Below are 24,471 nucleotides of genomic sequence, written 5' to 3'. Positions count from 1 at the left end.
CTATGAATACGAGTCATTTAATTAAAGTTGAAATGAAAGTTTCATAACCGCATCGCTTGGAGAACACTCGACTGTATTGCGAGACCTGTATTTTTTATTCATAATGGTTTAAGAGTTTTTCTATGGAAATGACGATTGTTATGCAAGGAGAATTATCATTACCGCCTTCCATCTAGTGTTTGGTTGATATTTATGTTAATATTGTACGTTTTGTTAAAATTACGTTATATAATAATTCGTTTATGTATTGATTCAAATCTATTTATGGTATGATTTAGTTATAAAAGTCATATATTTTATATAAGGTTAGAGAGGAGAATATATAGGTTTTATAATAACTAGCTACCCGTCCCGGATTTACATGGATACAATAATTATCTATATACAACTTTTAGAGTAAAGACAAAATATAAAAATAAAATTATTGTTTTTACGAGTTGGGAAGTTGATATTCTCATAGATTTTCTCTACAAAAATATGCATGTATTACACACAATGTTGAATATTATGTAGAGATTTAATTGTATTTTAATCTTAAATTTAATTTAATCTTGTGATATAACGCTTCAAACATAATTGTAAGATGTCACCTTAGGTATATTTAGATATTATAGTGTATATTAGTAGCAATGAATACTCACTAAGTCCATTACAAGATAAAAAGCAATAGGAAAATTCAAATTTAGAACCCTGTGTTTCACAAAAATCAATTTCTATTAAAACATACATATAAACGGCTGTTTGATTCAAATACAATTAAATTCCGTAGAGCAAATATCATATGAAAATGCACGAACAGCGTTTCACAGAAACATGTGTCCAAGAAACATGAATAATGTTATTCTTTTAACTGGTTGTCTAAATGAAATTGTGTTATTTTTAAATATGAAATCGATTTAAAATTTTTACAATATAGCTTGGAGATACAAGTTTTGGATATTTTGCCGAAGCTTACGCAAGGAATCGAATGAAAATCTGTCACTCGTGTATCAAACACGTGAAGCAGTGTGGCGAAACAATCTCTAATCCTTCTCCTCAAAATTAGCCCAAATGTGGGAAATTGAACTTGTAAGTTTTAAACTTTTTAAAACCTGAATGTAATGTATAGATCAGAATGATGATCGTTATAAAAGTTAGTTTAGAATAATCAAGTATACCGAATCTTATAAAATATTACTTTTGTGCTACCATAAAATATTGATTGAAGGAAAACTCAAGGTATTCTATAAATAAAAGTCCATAACATATTCATGTTGTGGCGTTTCGGTTTAAATATCTGTTATTTGCTTTCTTTCCGAACATCGACTTTAATTATAAGTCGAATAAAACTGGAAGCATGTTGGATATTCCACTTCTTGGACTCCTCAATTTCTAGGCATTTGAAAGCTCAAAAAAAATAAGATTGACAGTTTATCCGTCTAAAGATCTTTTGAATGTTAAATATTATTTGTTATATATAGTGTTATCGTTTATATGAAGACAATAGCGTTTTTACGAAATTAAAGTCTAATTGTAAATTGCTTCGTGAAAATTCAAAGTGCCAAAGTTAATGGACGATCTACGTATTCTCGTTTTCGATTTAAAATAAACGAAACAGACGATTTTTACAAGCCAAGCCAACGTGACAAGCCGTCACGTTAAACTCCAAAGTTCGTTAAGGTCATGACTGACGTTTTGTAGTACCTATTTTGACTAAAAAAAAAACAATAATTTTGGGAATATATTTGCCTTAGTGGACAATCGCAATTAGCTCCTTTATGAGAAATTCAGGCACACATATTGGCAGTAATGATCTAAAGAATATTAACAGCTATATTTAGCTATAGCGAAATATTTGAATTTTTCTGTAACTAAGACACATGCTATGATGTAACCATGCACATACATATAATAAAAATAAACCGAATGATAGCTGTTTCAACTAACTGTACATTGTAATATTTCATGCATTCTTAACTAATTTATTAACTAAAATTATTTTGTCTTTGGGTTCTAATTCTGCTGTTAACAGTTTTCTTAAACCTTTCAAATAATCGAGGAAAGTCCATGATATATACTTTGCTATTTGGTTCCTTTTGGCATTACTGAGTCCATTTATTCATAACTTAAGCCAAATGAATTGCTGGCGCTCGAGAAAAATATGAAGTTTTAAGCATACACTGCTCGACCTAAATATTTGTGAGCGCGCTTGGTACTCGCAATAACACAACGTACATAAACCGAACAGCTATTCCAAATCATAAAAATACCTTTATTCTCGAGCACACAGCCGCACTGCGTATGGACACACCCACACAACAGCAAACATAAATAATTCGGTAGAATATTCATTATGAGGAAACGAACAGTTTATCGGAATGCAAAGCTGTCTGAAAGCTGGGAGTGATCTAAATGCAAGTCGATCTCTAATCGTGAATCACTAGCGAGAGTTAGAGTCCTCACATAATGGTATAATCATGAGGCAATTACGCCTGGTTTAGAAGGCAAAATTAGAAAATGGTAATTTTCCTGCCGTTGTTTTTGCGGGACACAATCATGATTTGGTTTTAATGGATAATACTAAGCTGAAATCAATTGATATTTTTGAATTGACTTATTACTAAATATTGCTAAAAATTGTATTGTGTTTTCTATTTGATATAATTTTATAGTTTATGTTTTTGTTTTAGTTGTTATGGAAACTGTTTTAAAAGTTTATTACATCATAAACCTATAATAAGTAAAAGTTGTACATTAGTTCATTTATAAATATGATCCAGTATTGTTGTCGTTTGGTTCAATAAAATGCGTTATATTTTTCGTTATTCCACGTTTGTTTTTCATTTTTACATTCGGGTTTCCATACAGATCGGTGTTTTTTATTATTTTGGCCTACGTTTCGACAGAGCTGCATCTGACGAAAATACAAATGGAGAAATGGATGATAAACTTTTACATGCTGAATGTTTGAGGAGTACAATATTTTGCCTTTACTAAAAACCCATTTATAAATACGGACCTAAAAAATGTACAGCTCATTTAGTAATGAATGATTATCAGCCAATAAGAGTACAGCTCAGCTATGCCACTGCTGTATTAGCCAATAGCTTCCTTGAGCGTACAGCTTCGTTGATCTTTATAAATTGACCGAGCCTACAAGAACCTTTAGTTTCAATCACTTGGACGTCTGCCAATACTCAAATAATGATTCTCTTTGTTTGCAGATATTATACTTGTATATTGAGTTGATGTTAACCTTTCAATCGATATTTTTTTATTTATCTTAATTATAATTTGAAGTAGATAAGGAAGTCAAGTTTTTATAAATAATAATAAATGATGAGCTAATGAAATGTTTATATTGACTATTTCTTGTGATGGCTTACATACTCCATGCTGTTGCTATGCAGAGCTACATCAAAACCCATACAGAGAATTTCGCATGACGTCTTTGTTAACCTAGCGACAATTTACTTACAATTTTGGGCATTATATTAATATTTCGACCGTTTGATCGATTTGATTTGACCCATCATTATAGTCATGCATATGTAGATGACTTCAATTTTAATCCTTTTTATAATCATTATTTATAATATTAATGACTACAATATTAGCTTACTGTACAATGTGAGACGTAAATATGATTTATGACTAAGTGCTTAGCTAAATCTAAAATGATTAAAGTTGAGATAACTTTTCGTTTACTTTCTTGAAGATTATCAGATTAATATTAAATTGATTGAATAATTTGTATATATAATATAAATGACCTCAAATGAACCTAAAATAAGTTCTCTAATTAAATACGTGTTAGATTTGGATTTTCTGAAGTACCGTTGACGTGAGAAATAAAGATTTCTAGAGTGAAAAATAATAGATCATAAACATCAACTGTGTTATGTTAAATTATTTTAAACATTTATCTTTAATGGTTCTACAACTGATGGAATCTAAAAAAAGTACGTGAGGGAAGTTTAGTTTTTAGTTAATCTTTATAATATTACGTTATCTAACGAAATATATCATAATTATTCTAAAATTACCCAAGTTACGTAGCGGCGAGGTACTTACAATCAACCGAAATTGGAACAAGCCTTAGTAGGTGTAATCTGTTTAATATATTGATAATTATACCTACACACGTAGACTTGATTACCTTGACACAGGATATATCGACATTCATCAAATAAATGCACTCATAAATTTTTAGTGAACTAATTTTTTTATTAGCAAAACGTAACTAAGAGAAGCAATTAAAATTAAATAAAAAATGGCGCGGAATCTTCAGTGGTACTCTTACCAGTCTCCTTTCTAACTATGTGCCCGCTGTTCCTTTCCTAGCACACTGCACAAACACAACGTAACACAACACTGTATTAGTATTTTACAATGCGTAATTTTCCTAAACAGCCGAAATATGGACACTTAACCTGGGTGAGTCTGAAACGCGACTGGCCGGGGTGCGTCGAATGGGAATCGATCGGTCTGCGCATACTTCTTGCGCCCCGCGTCACTTCGACCACCCCCTATATCTTATGTATGAAAGCAATGCCAGGGAAAAGTGAAAAATACTCAGCAACGCCGGTCTCCCTCGTGTGGCTACTGTTTGTCAAGGAGCTTTTATGACGGTAATCTCTTTCTATAATGGTGGGATCAGTAACTTATATTATAGTTTAGAATAAAAACGTTTTAAGGGATATTAGAATCTGTTAGAGGTTTGATTGTAATGTGAAAAAAATAAAATGTATGGTGGTGTAATTGCCTTGGATCGTTTCATACAAAATTCAAAATGCGATTTCGTAGGTAGCTCCGTTTTTTCGGAAAGTGGGTTTTGTAATATTAATGATACTGTTCACTGGATACAATTGTATATGAATACATGACCTTTTGTATTCGTTATGTTAATCTCATTAAATATTTATTAATCTGGTTTTGATATTGGCGCGGTTTCATTAGCTTTTACGGAAACCGATGTGATATTAAAAATTTAAGCACTGCAGCGGATGTATAATGGCATAATTTGTTAACTTCAGTGATCCCCGTTGAATCAGTTGATAGTGACTAATTATTGAGTCTCAAGCCAATTCAAATAGAATATATTTAAATTCTTAATTCATTAAAAAATTTCTTAATTCATTCTTTAAAACTCAAACAAATACAACGCAATAATCTTTTAATTATTATATTATGGCGTTTAATTGGATTGGAATTTTCAATAGACCTACCTGTATTTCTTATCTCTATGCCAGACTGAAATGTGTAGCATCTGATGGTCATAGACTGCCGTCGGTAGTGGTAGCTTCAGGTGACGCTGGAACTCCGGCTCTCTCTTCCCATAGAGCACGGAAGTCCGCTGAAAAATTGATCGCTGTGACGGTAAACTCAGGTCCTCGGTTACACCACTGATCACAACCTGAAATATAAAAGTGCCGATATATACTAGAAATTCGTTCTAAATTATTAGTAATGTATTTTTGATTAAGTTCAATGAAATGTTATATTTTTAAATTTATTGTTATTGTTTTTGTTTGTTTTGTAGAGTTGTTCTGTATCAATGCTTTTCCAATAGTAGAATATCACATGTCAGACTGATGTCCATGTCCACGCACACAAAACAAACGTACGTCAAATACTCTTGTATCAATATTTGTCAGATTCGATTGTAACCGCAACTGTATACTTTGTAAGTAGCACTGAGCTTATTTATGTTTCTGATGATGAAAAATATCTTAGTACTAACCTTTGCGTATGCATTGATATCATCCATTTTCCCAGTGGATCGTTGAAGGTCTCGACAGCGAATAACTGAAAAAAAAAAAACATAAAATTCTTATCTGTTCTTTTAAAATTATTCAAATTATTTCTTATATTAAAAGGGTTCGATAGTCACCACTCACCGTGCACGTCAATAATGTCGTTTCGCGTAACGATTTCTAGATCAATTGTCGCTTTTAACGATTGAAATCGATCGGCACTCCTCTCTAAGCGATTACTGGCAACACTTCGCCTCTTTTCCTCACTACTATTAATACTGCATTCTTCCGGTGAATATGTCAGACATCGTCTCGATGTTTTATGTTCTAGTACCGGCGTTAGTATATCATTAGGCAATAAGTCTTCGCCAAGTTTACTTGTTTTGTGCGCTCTTTCTTCGCTAAACACATTACTGGATCGTTTTAGATTTGGTAATGGGGTAATCGGACTGGGAATTCCATTTTCTAGTGTTAACCCAAATAGTTCTCGCGATCTGATATTTTGTACTGGTCCGTAGGTCTTTAGACTGCTATGAGACACATTCGATCTTATCGAATTGTTCATTAGTGGATAGTCTTTTTCAGAAACGATTTCATGAAAAGATGTACTAGGGGGCTCGTATAACGAAACGTTTTGTAGTTCCGATGCGGGACTCGGCAGGCCCATTTCTAAAGTAAGAACGAGAGAGGATTTGTTTTCCATTTGCTTTTGTTTCCATGCGCTCTCATTGCTCACTGTAGACTTTTTTCTACGAATACATTTCTGTCTTTTTAATCTGTTGTTCCTTTCTTTCATTGTAGAGTGTAAATCAGGCGTTGATTCGGATGACACTTGGTCTAAATTACCTCTCTCAGTAGATGATAAGCTCATAGATTGTGATCTCATTAAGGAAACATTTCTACGATTATTAGATGAACGTTTCTTTTTTACATCGACATAGTTATCAGGCGTTTTTACTTCTCTTTCATTATAGCCGTCGCCGTCATCTAAAATAAAACCACCAATAGGTACATTTTTTAGTAATTTTTCATTTACTCTGTGAACCGGAGTCTTCTTTTTTATAGGCGTCGTTTTGGGTGAAACTGAATTTTCTCTAGATAAATTAACGTATCTAGCTTCTTTTATTAAATTAGTTTTATTTTCAGACTGTGGTTTAACGAAAAGATCTTTGATTGCTTGGGCAGTTGCCAACTCTTCTTCAATATCAAGATTACGCTCTACATTTTTGTTAAAAATTCTTCTTTTTGATTTCACAATTTTCGTACTTTTTATGATATCTTCAATCATTTTCTCTAATGTCACATCTCCCATTTCGGTAGTTGAGACTGTTGAGTCCGTTACACTTGTTAAGGATTCTTTACATTGAATGAACTTATTTTCCATTTCAGCCGAACATTCTTCATCTCTAATTGGAATAGTAAAAGGGTTTTCGACCTTTGGGAAAAATTCAGAAACATCATTGTCTCCAACGATTCTTTGTGATTTAGTATGAGTACTTATTGTACTAAATCTCAGAGCAGCTAACTTCACAGATAAGGGTGTTATTGAAATAGGAGAACAGCCATCTCTAACCAAAGCATGTACATCTTTTTTATCAATTGAAGGAGATTTGAAGGAACTTTCAAATTCACTTGATTTTTTTCTAGTACGTTTTAAGGGTCTTATATTGGGTGGCCCATCTTCGCTTTTAGTAAAATATAAGGGATTATCGGTAAACATTCGATGACCAAATATTGGTAGAGTAGATTTTTCTAACTTCGTCTTGTCGACTACTAAAGGTTTTTCAATGCAATTAATTACCAAGTTTTTGTCATATTCTATTTCTACTAATCCTTCACTGTTTGTTCTTGTCGTACTTATTGATTTTTTGTTATGGATATCTTTTACTATCGCAAATGAGTTTTTTGAACTCTCTGGTGATACACTCAATCTTTCTGATAGGTCATTTAAAGATGGCTCAGATACGCTATGAATTAATTTAGGTGATGCTATTAAACTTCTATCCTGTTTCATTTTCCTTTCGGATTTATAAATACAACTATTTCTAGTAAAAACTTCATTATTATTACAAACAGTCATTTCTAGTCTTCTTTTCTTCGCTTCCCTAACTCTTCTACTATAAGTAGGAGGGGTAAGAGGTAAATCTGAATGTATATCCTCTTTAGAAGCATTTCTGTAAAATTTTCTTTTATCAAAGTTAGGTGTCATCGAATTAGGTGTTATGTTACTAACGTCTTTCAAAGCAATATTTTCTGATTTTTTTACATATCCTTCTCTGAAATGATTAGGCGTATTACCTACACAATTTAAGTTTTCCTTATCAACGTTTTGACAGCAATTTTTTCTTGCAGCAGCTCCCAACGATCTTCTTTGGTACCGACTAGGCTTTTTACTTTTTTTTACTGTTTGTGCGTCTAGAGATCGCCGTGCTTTATCGTTATAAGGTTTATGTACGTAGGTGTCGACATCGCTTAATCCTTCGTCATTTATGACCTGAACGTCTGGGTTCTTTTTTCCATACACTGTCCACTTGAGCATCGTCGATCTGTAACAATAGAATTCGTCATCAGACCAAAATTCTATTCAAAATCTTAGTCAAAATGTAATACATTCAAATTTTGTTTAGTACAATAATAAATATATATAATAATTACATAAACCTTACAGTAGATACAGCTAGCAATAAAGGAGAACAGTTGAACACCAACAAATGGAATTATTGTGTCAAGTAATATCGCTCCGTAGGTCGATATGATTTCTCTCATTAGACGCTACAGACTTTCTATAAAATTTGAACGTAATGACTTCACGAGAACTCTTATTGTCGATGTACTTTTGAGATTATGCTTTATTGTATTGTCAAAGTATTGACAATATTTGGAATAGTAGAAAGATACGTAGTAATAGAGTCTAATTTTAACGAAATTCTGGCCTACGAACCCGCATTAAGCAGCGTGGTGGAATAAGCTCCAAGCCTCTTCTCCTCAAAGAGAGAATAGACCTTAGCCGAGTGGTGGGATATTTGCAAGTTCTTAATATTATTTTCCTTTACACAACACATTGCGATAGTAACAAATAAGTCGTTATAAAAACTCATAGGTCAATGATTGTTGCTTTACAAGTCAAAATATTTTCGTTTAAATAGATTTATCATGCCTCGCTTATAACTACGGTATAAATTTCATGCCTGTTACATTTTCATATATTCCATTGCCATACTCCATTAAACAGATGATATGTCACGTTCTCGCGAAATCCGTTATGACGTTGTAGTACTTGGACATGAAACAATTTCACGGCGCGTCGATATTCGTCCCGGATATCACGACATCGATTAGACTAACCGTTGAGAACATTGTACTTTGAAATTAAACTTCAGTAACAGGAATTGTTCTTGAAAGGTTTGGTGGTGGAACTATTTACGATATTACCTATTCCGGTTCAGTTAAGTTTATATTTATATGAATAACAGTTTTTCCGAAAATTGATGAGTTAATAAAATGTACATCAATAATATTTACTGTAATAAGATTTTGATAAATGTGTACCTAATGTGTGTTATCTTTAATTCATTCGAAAGTACTGTATTTCTGAATTTTGATACGGCTGATACTCTATGCAAATTATTTTCCTTTCATTGCATTATTTATCAAATATATAATGACCTTATTCAGGCTCAATAGCAGTACCTAATATTTTAGTAATTCGAAGGTGATATCGAAACATACTTAAATAATTAAGAAATATTATTCAGGCTATTAACTTGCAAATAGGCTTATTTTATATAGAGTGTTTTTGGAACATGAAAATGAATATTCAATGATGCCGGGAAGGAAAGAATGAATTTATTTGTTGATTAATTAACTTCTTTACAATCGACAATCACAGCGGATTGCTAAATCATCTTAGTCGTTATCTTAATATATTAAAGGCTGGCTATAAGCGTGACTGGTCATTCCGTTAAACTGTAATACTTTAACTGCTATCTCATTCTCTAACTGGGTTACATATCCAATTTCTCTTGCTCCGACGATTTGCTTTCTTTTGTTAGTGATATTATATCTTTAGCTGTGCTTCTACTACTAAATCGTTTGGTCTGCGACCGATATATCTTCGATCGCCCGGTCGGACATGTCCGTGTCTCGGAAAGCACGGAAAACCGTTGGACATTATATGTATGATATTCATTAGATTATGATTGTAAGTGCGTCTGTATTTGATCATACTCCGATGTTTTCTATTTTTTTTTGCATCTAATTTTAAGTCGATTTAATATATCTATAAGCTCGATTCATTTTTATTTGTAATGTTACCTAAATGTATATTTGCATGTACTCTTGAAACTATACTATGAGTGTACCTGATATATTATAAGCCTTAAAATATTTTGCTCCTTTGTCTCAAATAAATTTCAAATTCATGAGTTGACTTAACAAATAATACATTTCTAATTATTGTCGGTAAATTAAAACCAATAGGTAATATAATATTTCTGAATTAAATTGAAATGGCTAAACGACTTCCCTAATTCTAAATCAACTCAATTATAATCCGTAAAATAAACTAATCACTTACGAATATAATATTAATAAGTCATTCTTATGCAAACTCCTGCCTTGATATTCTTCACAAAAACCTTTGTTGGAATTCAAATATGGCCGATTTCATCTCGGTTACGCCGAGGCAATAATTCATATTTCCCGCTGTACCAAATTGACTGTGTAATTAGAATCTTGGCGCGCTTTGTACCCGCCATAGTCTGACAGACACATGCTGCGCTCAGAAACCAGTGTGTACACATAACGACCCTGAAGAATTCGCGAACTAAATACAACACCGCAAAAACAGGGCGTACAACTTGGTCCATTATCCTCTCCCTTGCTTTTCAAATTACTATTGAATTTAAGATTTCTCCCGGAGCATTTTTTAATATCGAATGCACGTCTCGACTCGGGAAACATGGGGTCGCAAACAAAAAGTTTCTTATTGAGCGACATAGGTTACTTTGCAGTTCGATTGTAAGAAATTTCCGAACGTATAACGGAATAAGGTTTGGTTTATCGAAAAATTTAAATTTACAATTGTATGGTACGTGCTGAGCGTCAACGACATTCGTCTGAATGAAACGGAACAAGTTTTAGCGGAATTCAAATTCGGAACGTCCGAAGAGTCACATTAAAAATATCTATTGTAATTTTATCGAGTAAATTTGAACTTAATAGCTTTCGAAATAGGTATTGTAGACGATTGAGCGTATCTAGAAATGTCCGTGAAAAGAACAACCGGCTTGTGCCAAAACGGATACTTGTAGCGTTTTTAAGAAGTTCAATAATGTAAGACGTCGCGATCTTAAGACCGCTGCATTTATTTAGGGAACATCCTACTCGTGACAAATGCTTCGAAATTGTAAGGATTCTCATTTCGGTGAAGAAGTCTGCAAACAGTTATTATGTCACATGATTTTTATTATTCATCGAGAAGTTGCCATCCAAGATTCCTTTAAGATTCAAGTGCGCGAACGTAATACACAAAGAATTAATTGTAAATGATCTTTGAGAATATAGCATTTCTCATGTTGGGTGCAATATTTTAATCGTTGAAAGACGTTAGTTCTTCAGCATTCACTTGTAAACATAGGGATCGTTTTTCAAAGCGTTCGAAGTTCTATTTCTCATAGCTGAAGGTTTTTCTGACGAATTCGTTTTCTACAAATGAATCGTTTTATAATAGGTCTTTCTAAAAAATTGAGACTTTAAGGAGCAATCAACAAACAAAAGAAACTTTATTCAAAATGAATCGCCGTTTTACAAGAAAAGGAAAATAGATTTCATAGGAAGACCAGGGAATCAGTAATCGGAAGTAATTTTTTTAAACAATCGCTTTTACATTATTAATTGAATTTTGTATCGAATATTCCAGTATTTTCTTCTATTATCGTGGCTCATGGAAAAATTCATTATACATATATACAATTTATTTACATTCATGAAAAAATAAGAAACTTGTTTTACAGTTCATATTGTAAAGCTTTATCGGAAAATTTAAGAACTACTCTCTAGACGAACTAGGAAGGAAAAAATGTTTTTTTTTTTAGATTAGCAAATAATGTTGGTCGCCAGTTGGCGGCAGGTGGCGTTCAGTCATAAATAATTCATATCGTCCAGTATGTCTGTTTGCACCCTGTTTCTATTGACTATGTTTCCCGAATTACGAGGACTTCATTTAAATAATATATACACATACATTGTGCCATATTCCGCGGTTTTACGCTCGAGTAAATGAGGTTTTTATGTGTTGTACTTTACTGGTTTTTAAGTTGTTCTGGGTCATTAACTTCTGATCTATTAATAATATCATTTCAAATATTTTTCTTTGCCTTAGCGACCGAATTTTAATATTGTAGTATTCTATTGACTGATTGATTACGTTCCGTCGTTTTGCGGGATCGATGACGTTTTCGGGGACAAAAGAATCTGCATGTTGAGCAAGCATTGCCATAAAATTGCACACAACAACATTTGAAATGAAATTCGAGCCCATATAAATTTTCATCCCGAAATTTTTACCTTTAGATGTGGTAATTTTTGTTCAAATTAAAATGGGACCAAACCAAAAGTGCAACCTTTCAAACGAAAAATACTTTTTTGAAACGATTAATAAATGACGTAGTTCTGAGGTAACAAACAGAAAATAAAACCAACTATAATCCTTGATTTGAAGTCGGTTAAAAATAATTACTAGACACATTACGAACGCCTAGAACGCAAGCATGATTTCCCCGTTGAATCGAAATTCCGAACACGTATTAATATTGTTTCAGACAACACCATTTCTCCATTATAATACGCAGGAAAGCTCTCGGGCAAATTAGCCACCTGATGGAAAGTGGTCACCACCACAATCCACCTATATACGCGCTGTAAAGATTACGTGTATAAATTGTGTAATTAAACTGTGGTTGGAACTAAGCCGAGTCCATTTATAGACCGGGAGATAGTAACAGAAAATTTAATGTCATTTCTCACAATTTAGCGATCCTTTAGGGATCGGATTGGGTAATTCCGGTCTATTAATTTTTCCTTAAGTAGAAAAAATAGTACACATATACCCCCAAAGGGACGCGCCTTCACGTTAATTTTTTTTTTTATAAAATAGTCTCAATAAATATATATTTGTATTTTCTTGTTTTATTTACGTTTCAGGCACTAGACAATCTTGTAAGTCTCGTCTACGAGTGTTACTCATACTATGACGATCTCAAATAATATTTCAATGATCCAATTTCGATGGTCCAAGTCTTGACCATCATCGCCAGGCCCCCAATGCTCGGGGTTTTACATCACCTGCACTCTGTATTAAAACGGGCTGTGTTTTGCTGTCTGTACTTGGATTATTTGTTTATTTGATATTTATATCCTTCGCCCTTCCTCGTAAAGGGGGTGCGTGTGTGTTCAATTCGTATGTATGTACATATATACTTTCAATCGAAATATTTTATAAGTAGCGACTCGAACGTGCGATGCATACCTCAGGGATATTTTTTATTAATTATATCAACTTTTAAGACACCTTTAAAATATAAAACAACACAATAATAAAATAAATATTTTTATATACTCAGTATTATGCTTACGAGACATTTTTGGCAAAAGTATACGGTATATAAATATTACTAAAATGTGTATATAATTAATTCTGCCATTTGAAGTAACGCGGGCCTTCTAAAGGGAAGCCGTTACTATACTTTTATATAAATACACAAACAATTAATTAACCAGTATGTTACAATTATTTTAAAAATGGAAAAGCAAACGATTGGTGCATTCCAGATGGAAGTGTTATTACTTACGTCATCAATATTGTATAAGGTCCACATTTACAATATATTTAATACTAGATGTCGTAAAAAGTAGCCCATGTCCTTGGGCTTCAAGCTTGCATTAAATTTGCTATATATTTTTTTTATTGCATATTTTTCAGGCACAAGGGACATGACATCATAGTTCCCGAGGTTGGTGGCGCATTGGTGATGTAAGGAATGGTTAATATTTATTAGCGCCGTTGTCTACGGGCGGTAGTGACCACTTACCATCAGGTGACCTATTTGCTCGTCCGCCTACCGATATCATAAAAAAAAATTCGTTTCAGTGGTTTGACCGTGAAAGAGCAACAGACAGAGTTACTTATGTATTTATAATATTAGTATAGATTATAAAATTTGATATTAAGAAAAAGGTGAAACAGTATTGTAAACGAAACATAATACTAGTGTGAATAAGCCCTAAGAATTTGTAGTAATTGAAGTCAACGCAGCTGCCACCCCCTACACTCGATAAGTGGCTCTAATTACAATCCCGATTGCTACAACGTAAATTAATGCATTTATCGATACGAGTGTATATTTTATAAAGTACATTTTCTTGCAGCTTCGTCCATTTGTAATTAACTACGCTTTCACTCTTAAAACGATTTTTAAGCCTTTACGTTATTCTCCGTTCATAAGGTCCTATGCGACATTGTGACAATATGTGTCCACTGTACACTTTAATAAGGTCGTTTTTGATTCATTGTATGCTTTCGTTATATGTTTTTATGACATAGGTAAGGCGGACGGGCCAATGGGCCTGGTAGTAAGTGGTCACCACCGCCGTTTTAAGATATATTAACCATTCCTTGCATCGCCAATTCGCAACCAACCTTGGGAGCTAAGATGTGATGCCCCTTGTACCTGTAGTGTTTCTTTCGTATCTTGTTGACAGCGAGTCACCATGGTAACGAATATCGTCTATACGATAACATTTAAAGCATTTAATACATTAATAAAAAAAGTACCACTAATTTTAGCAATTTAAAATTTCAATTTACTTTTTCTGTATTTACGCCGGCGTTTAACTTTTGAATTTAAGCTTTAATTATATGGTGCTAGGGTTTTGTTTCCGCCTGTATTCGTATCACCCACTCATCCCGGTACCGCCAAACATCAATACTACATTGCCTCCTACCTTTAAAGGGGGAGCGAGTTAGAAAAGTTTAATGGTTTAAGGTGCATTCGAATAGTGTATAATTCAGTGCTACTGTCTAGGTGATGAGCACATATTCTCAAATGTGTCTACCGTTCTTCTATAGTTAAAAAATCACGCAACATGGTTATTTAAATAAGTAGTACTAAACACAGATTTATATATTTCTAACTTCAAAAATGATTTCAAATGAATTTCAACTTGGGTGATGATTTTTCTAAAACTATGTAACAACTCTATTTCGCTCATAAACTGAACAAAAAAAAAAAAACCTTTCTCTTACCTACGTTCATTAACGAATTCCTGTACAAAATGTTCCCATCGGTATACGTTCCGCGTTATGTGCGTGTGTGTAAAATTTTATTTAGTAGATAAAGTTATTCATCAAGAACTGTTGTAAGTAAATAATATAGAAGATCTATTAACAAATTGGAAGGAATATGTAAAGCAAAGGTTTGTGTTCGCACATAACATACTAAGAGCTTATTATATGTGCTGATGTGTCATGAAATTATTTGATGGTTTGAGTAATTAAACAAAAAATTTAACTTATTTTATCATTTTAAGCATTTTTCATATACAAGACAATCGACCAGGCAGCTACCGCGTGTCGCTAGTTAACGTCATAACAATTTGTTCATATTATAACGTTATCTATGATATTTATCTATAAATGTTACCATATGGCCCGCAGCGCCATAGAGTTGCCGCAACAGTTTAGTACGGACTTTTAGTATCTGGCTCGCTTATTAAATTATTAAATTCGTTTTTTTTTTTTTTTATATAAAGTAGAATATTTAATTTATCTCCATAAGGCTTATTGCAAAACTAAATCAAAGTCAACCACAGTTATCTATACATATAATAAAATTGGAGTGTCTGTTTGTAATAGTAACATAACCGCTTTTTACTAAATGCATTTTTTTATCATTTTTGTCTGTCTGTCTGTTTGTGTTTGTTTCGGCTAATCTCTGGAACGACTGGACCGATTTTGTCGGGATTTTCACTGGCAGATAGCTGATATAATAAGGAGTAACTTTTATTTTAGAATTATATATTATATTTATATACAAAATAAAATATGTCCAAATATGTCCAGTACCGCGCAAAAGCCTCGCGCATGCCACCACTCCGCTGTCACGTCGGGTGCCCCTCACCAACGACTTAATATCACAAAAGCTGCGAACTAAACAATATTTTTTTTGTTAAATTCAAACGCGCAAGAAGTCGCGGGCGCAGCTAGTTTATAATAAATAGATAATAATCAATCTCTAATGTAATTATATATTTACAATTCTAACATTATAAAAGTTTTTTTTTTTAATTGGACTTATTCAGAAAATGGTTCTAAAACATATCATACTGATCAATGTTGAATTATAAAAATTTTGATTTTAAAACTAGATATTATATAAATTGTGTGTCGTAACGACGTTTAAAATGTTCCAACACAGCTGTCGCGACTAGCTCCGTGTACGGTATGATAACTTTCTTCAAATAGGCATCCAATTCGACGGGTGCTAGTTTTATTTGGTAATATTTGTTACTATTTGGTAATTTAAGAACTCGAAAATATAAAATATTACGTAATAATAAGTCAGAACTTATTTTATAGTTTACTTCTTACAGAGATGCTGATTTTTTGGCCTGAATTAAATGAATTCTGTAAATACGTGAGATTACTCAATGTCCAGTAATAATAGTATTTTTTTTTATCTATAAACTTAGGTTGAATCAGATTTACACAGATAATTTTCAAATGTTTTTAAACATGTCACTATAAAGTTATAAACGAACTAAATATATTTATAAACTTGTAAAATACGTATAATATTGAGGAAAGAGAAAAGTTTCGAAATTTATTTTTTTTGTTTCTATTTTTTTATATTGAAGAAGTATTCCAGCCGGTGTCACGTTACTTTTTAAATTAAGATGATTTGATGCGAAAAGCAGATGTACCGATGTCATGTGCCCCATACCCTTAGCTACCAAATTGGAAGCATTGTTCTCTTTACAATCGCTCTATTTAAACCCAAGAAATTGGAGTAAAAATAATAATCATTGTTACGCAATCTGGAGCAGCTCCAGAATCTTCCCGCTATTGTTAACCTCTGGGATACCTTTTGTTGTTTGAGGAAGTGTGCAAAATTTCGGGACAATGTAGATGCGCCCTTAGAGTTCGTAAGGTCACTTCGCAGCTGTCTGTACCTGGTTTTATTTTTTTACTTCTTTTTTAATCTGTGCTTTCGTTAAGTGAACTTTATTATATGAGCTGTCGTGGAATACGTTAGATTGGTATTGCGATCTACATTTTTTTTTTCAAAGACCTTTCATTTAAATGCTATGATTTATTTTCGACTACAATACCTTAAGACTTGCGCTATGGGAAATTTACGACGCGATATCGAGGGGCGGGCAATATTGGATTCCTTGCGTTAGTTATTATTAGCCTATATATTTTTATATTATTAGCTTCGAAGTTTGTTCACGGATAAATCATATATACATACTGACTATGAAGGGTCTATTTGAAGCAATAACTATATTATACATGATAGGGATGGAGGGAGGGAGGGAGGTATTTAAAAATAACCTCGCAGAGCATTATTGACTAGCACGTATTTATACGTTATTTATTGGTTTAGCAAAGGAATAAGTCATTTTGATTTTATCAGTCTTCATGAAGATGGTAGAACTCACATATCGATTGAATTTTTTTTTTTAATAATTTCTAGTTACTGATACAAAGGTCTAATATCAAAATGTCATAGTTCTTAGCAAATTAAGACAAATATTTTGTTAATAACATGTAACAAATGAGGTTTACTATATTAGTTTTAGTGAACTCTTTTTAGTATCTATCCATTGATCTTCATTCATCAATTACTCTATCCGGCTGATAATGTGAAGATGTTTTTTTATGAAATAATTTTCCTTATAATATGCTTTTGGTATTGAAACATAACTGTCATTCCATACAAAGCAATTTAGATACTGACATTTTATTCCTCAGCACAGATTATAAAAAATATCATAAAAAAAGTAATGAAAGATCTAATGGCCCATTAAATGTGCAAAGTTAAATCAATGCGTGTCACGCGTACAATTCAGTATACCGGGAGATCATTTAAAGAGTAAATCGTAACTTAATAATAGAGCCGTTAAATTTTTATTATCTCAAGTAAATCTTTAACGATTACATTATTAACTGTAACGGTAATATACGTCAAATACTTATTGTATTTTATTTTTTATTTGACTACTACGTACTTGTACACCCCTTGACAGTCGATATTTCATTGTCGGGACTTGGTGCTCTATTCCTTAGCACTATTCGCAAAAAAAAAAAAAGCTATTGTCTACTTTAAAATAGTTTAAAAAAGAACGTGTTCTAGATCGTTTTAAATATTGTGCCAAATCCTGTTCTGATTTTAAAAACCGTTGGTTTTGTGACTAATGTATTTTATTTTCTCATACTTATGTCTTTGATTGTTATCGGAATGTCATTTTAAGAACTGCCAACGTATTATCAAAAGATAAAATCAACTGTTTTACAAGAGGTCGATGATTCGCACTAAAATAACACAACGAACTCGCTTATCTTAAGTACCATTTTAAATAAATTTAAAATCCTACCTTAGGGCAGTCGCCTTAAAATTATTAAAAACATAAATGTCAGTAGATGTCCGTTCTTTTTTTAAATTCAAAAATTCGTTAGTTTTATATTAAACGAATTCTGAAAAGGTTTTACTTCGAGCGCATAAAGAAATTATTTTTAAAATTAAAATAATATTTTTTAACTATTATATGTACATAAGTTGACCGGTTGTGAAAAAAAGTCTGTGGGTTTTAATTCTATCAAGTATAAAACTTCATTTTAACTGCTAAACAAATTAGTGCACCTTGTAAAGTCCTGGGAACCAATCCCCTAATCCTCGAAACCCGGAGGTCAGGAGGCCAAGCAGGGTGATTTATAGCCAAAACACCTGGGGAAGATACAAGTATCAAGAAATAATTCTTATTACGCTCACCATACAGACTGTTATGTATCAAGACTATGCATCAGCAGTTAACCACTATACGGTAAAATAAACTTTCAAGCAAAGACATATAGTTGAAAATTGAATAACATTAAAAGTGTCATACAAATATTAATTGAGGGATCTTGTTTGTATAACGATAAGGTAGTATTGATACGAACTGACGAGTAATAAAAGTTAAAACTTCTACACGGGGCTATAAATTAAATAATTCTATACAATAATGATTTAGTACATAGAGATAATATAATCTTTCGGGCGTAACGATGGTAATACGATATGGTTACATTAAATAATTATAAAATGTATTAAATAATATTGTATTCAAAATGACGGAATATTTTTTATTTATTGATCAACAATTGCGTATTAAAACTTGCCAACGAGTCCCTGTACTACTCATGCTACTGAACTCGAATAAAAATATTCGACAATTACACCGTAATTAGTCGTAAAATCCACTTTTAAACAAAGATTAAGTTATACAAAAAGTAATCCTAATTAAAGAATCATTGCTAATTGTTTTTTATTACATTATTATAATAACTAAGATAAGAATGTTGCTGTGATTGAGCTGATTACAATTCAAGCAATTGATCTAATAAATCAAATTATTTATCGTTTAATGAAACGTTACTTTTACTTATAAAATATACGTAAAATAATTGCCTTTAAAATATAAATTAGTCATAACATATTTAAGCAATAATTACACCTTCAATAAAATTGACGTGCGAAATTTTTGGCGCCTAGAGCGATGAATTTACAGGAAGCGACATACATTCGATTTATTTCTATGAATCCTGCATAACAACAGAATGACCTTATTCTTCAAGTAAATACTCACCAGTATTGCTATCACTAGAAAGTATCAGATAATCCCCTTTCAATAACAATACAGCAAGGCACCAAGGAAGTTGAAAGAAAATATCCTTGAAATGAACTCTGGATAGTTCACATAAAATGACAAGATCTTTATTGAGAGATATTTTATGAAATAGCTTTTATTACATGTTGCAGATATTCAGGCCAACAATATGAGAAATTTAATGTTCTCCACGATCATTGACAATTGATTCTTCATGTTTTACGTTCGCGTACTTGAGTCTTAAAGGAATCTTGGGTGACATCCTTACAACCAATAAAAACCTTGTGACATAATAATTGTTTGCAGATTTATTAAATGAAATGAGAATCCTTTCAATTTCGGTGATACCTTTGTCACAACTAGTCCTTAATTTCGGACTCAATACGACGTCTTCTATCATGGAACGGAATACTTCTTATGAACGCTACAAATATTTGCACAAGCCGATTGTTCTTTTTACGTATATTTCTAGATACGTTAAATCGTCTACGGTACCTATTCTATGAGCTGTTGAAACTAACTCAATTAAATTACAATCCATATTTTGAATGCGACTTTTTGGGTGTTCCGAATTCGAATTAGGCATATAGTTTCAAGATACGCTCGATCTTTTGCAGTACAAGTAGATATGACATTTTGTTCTGACAAAGATATCAATGATTTCCGTACTGGAAAAGGCATTCTATTTAGAGTATTATTGATCGCTGTTCCTTTGTCTCCGCGCTGTTTTCCTTCATCTCACGAAATTCATTGCAAGCACTCGCTTACAATCAAATGATTAACATTCTCGTGAAAGTAATAACAAAGTATGTTTTATATTTATTTGAAGTTTAATTATATAAGTATTAATTACCAATTGATGTATATCGTGGAACTAGGACAGTGGTACTAAAAAGTCAGCAAATCGGAACATGTTTGATACGTATCAGTTAATTTGGACCGAGGACGATCACCCTTAGTACATTTTGTTTTTTTTTCTTTTTATGACATTAGCTTCCGCTCTCGGGGCCGTGAGAAAAGATGATTTCATATGAATCACTATTAATTTTGTTAATGAGTTATTTCTGTGTTTATTGTTATTATGTCTTGGCAATTAAGTTTAAATTTATAATAAGACATTCTTATTCAATTATGTTGTTTGCGGTCATTTTAACTTGTGCAACGAAGCGATTAAAGTACATTTATATTCAACTGAATAAATAAAATAAATCCTTACGTTAAGGGAATTAAATAATGATAATAATATCTATAAGTGCGATGCTCAATTCATTTTAAAAAGTATCAGTGGACGTAGGACTAGCAAATGGATCATTTGATGGTCACATTTGCCTAAAGACATTGGCTCTATCTATACATATAATAAAATTGGAGTGTCTGTTCGTTATATTAAAATAACCGGTTTTTACTAAATTCATATGTATATATACACGGTATATATACCAATTTAACATTTTTTTTCAATTTTTGTCTGTCTGTCTGTTTGTTCCGTCTAATCTCTGGAAAGGCCTGACCGATTTTGACGGGACTTTCACTGGCAGATAGCTGATGTAATAAGGAGTAAATTAGGCTACAATAATTAAATGTTAAATTTGCGGTCACAGCTAGTAATAAATATAAATGATTTCTTACGGAACCAACCACGGAACTGAAAATGTTAAACCCTTGTCTATGATTACACTGGGTTACTCATACTAAAAATATTGTTTAGCGGTAGACTAACTTGTGGGATTATACACTAGCTTAGAAAATGTGGTACCACGGGTAAGTTATGTTATGAAATTAACATAAGCTTTTAAGTCGAACATATTTTCGGATATTTTATTCAAATATTTTACCCCTCGAATATACATGCGCGCTTGTAATAAAGAATATATTATAATAACAATCACATTTCATAAGACAGTTTAAAAACTGGATGACATAAGGAAGTGTTAAGTGATGGCGAGTGCAAATCATTATTAATTAACAAACAAATTACAAATCATTTTGACTTTTATCATCATTGCTACAAAGCCTATTTTTGCTTAAACGTAATAATACAGTTTGTGTATTTATTACAAACAAAACATTCAACTTTAGACTTTATTATAATTTAAATATTATTTTCTTTTACAATACAAATGATTAATATTATAACAAAAACTCTTTTGTATCTAAGATTTGTTTTATTGTTTGTCTGTGACATCTTCTAATGGCTGAATACACAGGGGTGCATGCCTTGAAGTGGGTTTAAAAACTAATTGCATTCGTTTATTCTGAGTTAAATTTATTACAAATTTAATATGATTATATTGCGTAGTTTTTATAAGCTTTCTTTGAATTTAACTTTGAACTTGAACTTTGGTTTGGATATAATGGATAGGCTGTCGTTTTTTTTTTTAAATAGAAAACTAAGGCAGACGTACAAACACAAAATGCTATGTAATCATTATCCTGTAACAAATCAATAATAAACAATTTCTTAGCGTCAATATCGACATGTGATCTAAGATATTATATGCTTGAGTCTGTATTTACACTGGCTCACTCACCATCCAAAACGTAAAAATAATAGATAACTTAGTAATTTTTATTCATGGATCTCAACCAAGTGCCACGGTATTAAAGCACAGTACGACCGAGTTATAAAGGTGCTTAATCGTGGATATTTTTCGTATTGTGCTCAGTTATAAAAGGTATCGTTCAGTAATCCACAACTAAGCAACGTTTTTAATCTCAAGGTATGGATCAACTTATCAATTGAGCTCATTTATATTAAATATATATTTAAAACAATAGAATATTTTTACAAAGAAAATTTCTCAGAATGTTTTATCTTGCTAATTGATATTAAATTTTATTTAGTTTTTGTTGAATTCGTATTTAGACAATTGAATTAAAGTTTTTTTAATCAAGATATTGTATTTATTGTTATATCTAATGTTGGCGTAACGGAAATTTCTTGTAATTTTTCTCATGATAACTTTATTTATAAAAAAAAAAACCTAACGGAGTAAAATCATTAGACTGTAAAGCTTAATTCTCACAAGAGAAATTAAAAATATATATATGGAGGTTCGTGCAAAAAATCCGCACGGTCCGCTAACTGCAGGGTGCGTTATTATAATCTATTTACTTTGACCTCTCTTTCCAACCTTTGTAAAGTACGTATCTTTATCTCCTTCTAGCACTAATTAAAGGCATAACTGACCCTTGAAGGTGAGCTTGATATATTCGAGTGCGTGAGAAGTGGTTGTTATGATCCTTTGTTTTATTGTGTTCTCGTTATGAGAGTGTGTAAGGGCCCTTATGAAGTTTTTTTTTAATTCTTACACTCAATTGACTTTTGATTTGTATGTGTGCAATTTTTAGCGTAGGGTCAGCATGATAAAATTAATTTTCATAAATGTCATTGCAATTTATATGTTAATAAAGATAGTTAGCAATTTATTTTTACTGTTAGATATTGAAATTTAATAAAATGAATGCAGCAAAATAAACGCATACTAATGTACTATTACTAGGCTAAACTCAGCTCTCCCGTTGAGACACTTGTAATAAATTCAACTTGTTAAAACTACGACGCATCGTAACTAATTACAATTAATTTTACATTTAATTACAATTTCGCTAAGCTAAATGGAATTATAAGTTTACAATATTTTGAAACAAGTTTATCCTTTTTTTTAAATGTCTTTATTTTGAATAAGGAACGATTAATTTATTACACCGTATACCTACGTCCTTTACAAATGATGTCCCTGGACCTAAACCAATAAAGGAGGTATAAGTAAAAAGGTTGCATTCGAAATATTTCTATGAACATTTTGTCAGTTTAAAATTTTGAGACTGAAGATTAATAGTTCGATTAAAAAAGAAAATATTTATGTATAGTGCTAAGCTAAGAATAATAATAATTTGAATTTAGAATCTATTTATGATTTTTAAATTTTTATATAATTTGGATATAAAAATAATATTCTTTAATATACCACGTCGTTTATTTTTTTTAATTATAAAAATATTTCCTGATTAGTAACTATGTAACAATTTTGAGACAAACAATGTTTATCATATTTCTTCCAAAACATTTTAATTTGTTATATTATATACAATAAAAGACATACAAACATAATTCACAATATTATTTTAAGAATAAAATATTTAGTTTATAAGCATAAAATGATATTAAGAATTCTATAAATTTTTTTAAGCACATGCCATTGAAGAGGTCTGATTTCGGTCCTTGGTATAATAAAAACATGCTATTGGAAAACTTGCAGATGACATTATTATGAATATACTCAATATGAAGGGTTCCTTTAATACTTACCGATACGATTCCCGCCTTAGGAAGAATAATCCTTATGCACAATACAAAAGGATCCCTCACATATAATATCTCACCACATTAAAACACATTTCAGCACTAGTCCCGTGGAAATGCGTAAAACACAAGAATCCATCCACTTATTAAAAACTTTAAGTGACAATTATCGTAAACTTTATAAAGTTTGAAAAATTGCGCATCGAAACACGTGCTTTCCCGCGCAAAGCCGGCGTCCGAATAAATTCAAAAAGAAACTTACCTGGGGACACCGTGACATTTGCCACGTATTTTACATCCCTATTACACGTCGAATAATCTAGTACGTGCGAACGGGATGGCCGATGTATTGTGAAGGCGGAACCCCAAAGATGTCGGGGGCAACTTTTTTTTTCTTTTTACCGGTTCATTGTTTTTCGCGGGTTATCTTTGCGGCTTGATCATGATAACCGTATCTATTTGATAAAGTGCCATTGAAATGTAGTGAACACAGATTTTTTT

At 31.9% G+C, this 24,471-nt stretch overlaps 1 protein-coding gene across 2 annotated transcripts in view; it reads right to left on the bottom strand.

Moving 5' to 3' along the window:
- The window catches only part of Psgef (Protostome-specific GEF), a 53,637-nt gene extending 29,439 nt beyond the window's left edge, over positions 1 to 24,198 (bottom strand). For both annotated transcript variants that reach the window (XM_026645424.2, XM_064220839.1), the window contains exons 1-4: positions 23,977 to 24,198; positions 5,880 to 8,281; positions 5,723 to 5,787; positions 5,208 to 5,395 (exon numbers count right to left, since the gene is read on the bottom strand). In XM_026645424.2, the coding sequence (XP_026501209.2) occupies positions 5,208 to 5,395; positions 5,723 to 5,787; positions 5,880 to 8,274 (2,648 nt within the window). In that variant the 5' untranslated portion in view covers positions 8,275 to 8,281; positions 23,977 to 24,198. The remainder of the gene's footprint in view (positions 1 to 5,207; positions 5,396 to 5,722; positions 5,788 to 5,879; positions 8,282 to 23,976) is intronic.
- Positions 24,199 to 24,471: the final 273 nt, after the last annotated feature.

This window comes from Vanessa tameamea, chromosome 5, assembly GCF_037043105.1.
Source record: "Vanessa tameamea isolate UH-Manoa-2023 chromosome 5, ilVanTame1 primary haplotype, whole genome shotgun sequence".
In the NCBI taxonomy this organism is placed as follows: Eukaryota; Metazoa; Arthropoda; class Insecta; order Lepidoptera; family Nymphalidae; genus Vanessa; species Vanessa tameamea.
The sequence above is the reverse complement of the archived record's forward strand: the minus strand, read 5'-3'. Positions and strand labels throughout refer to the sequence as shown.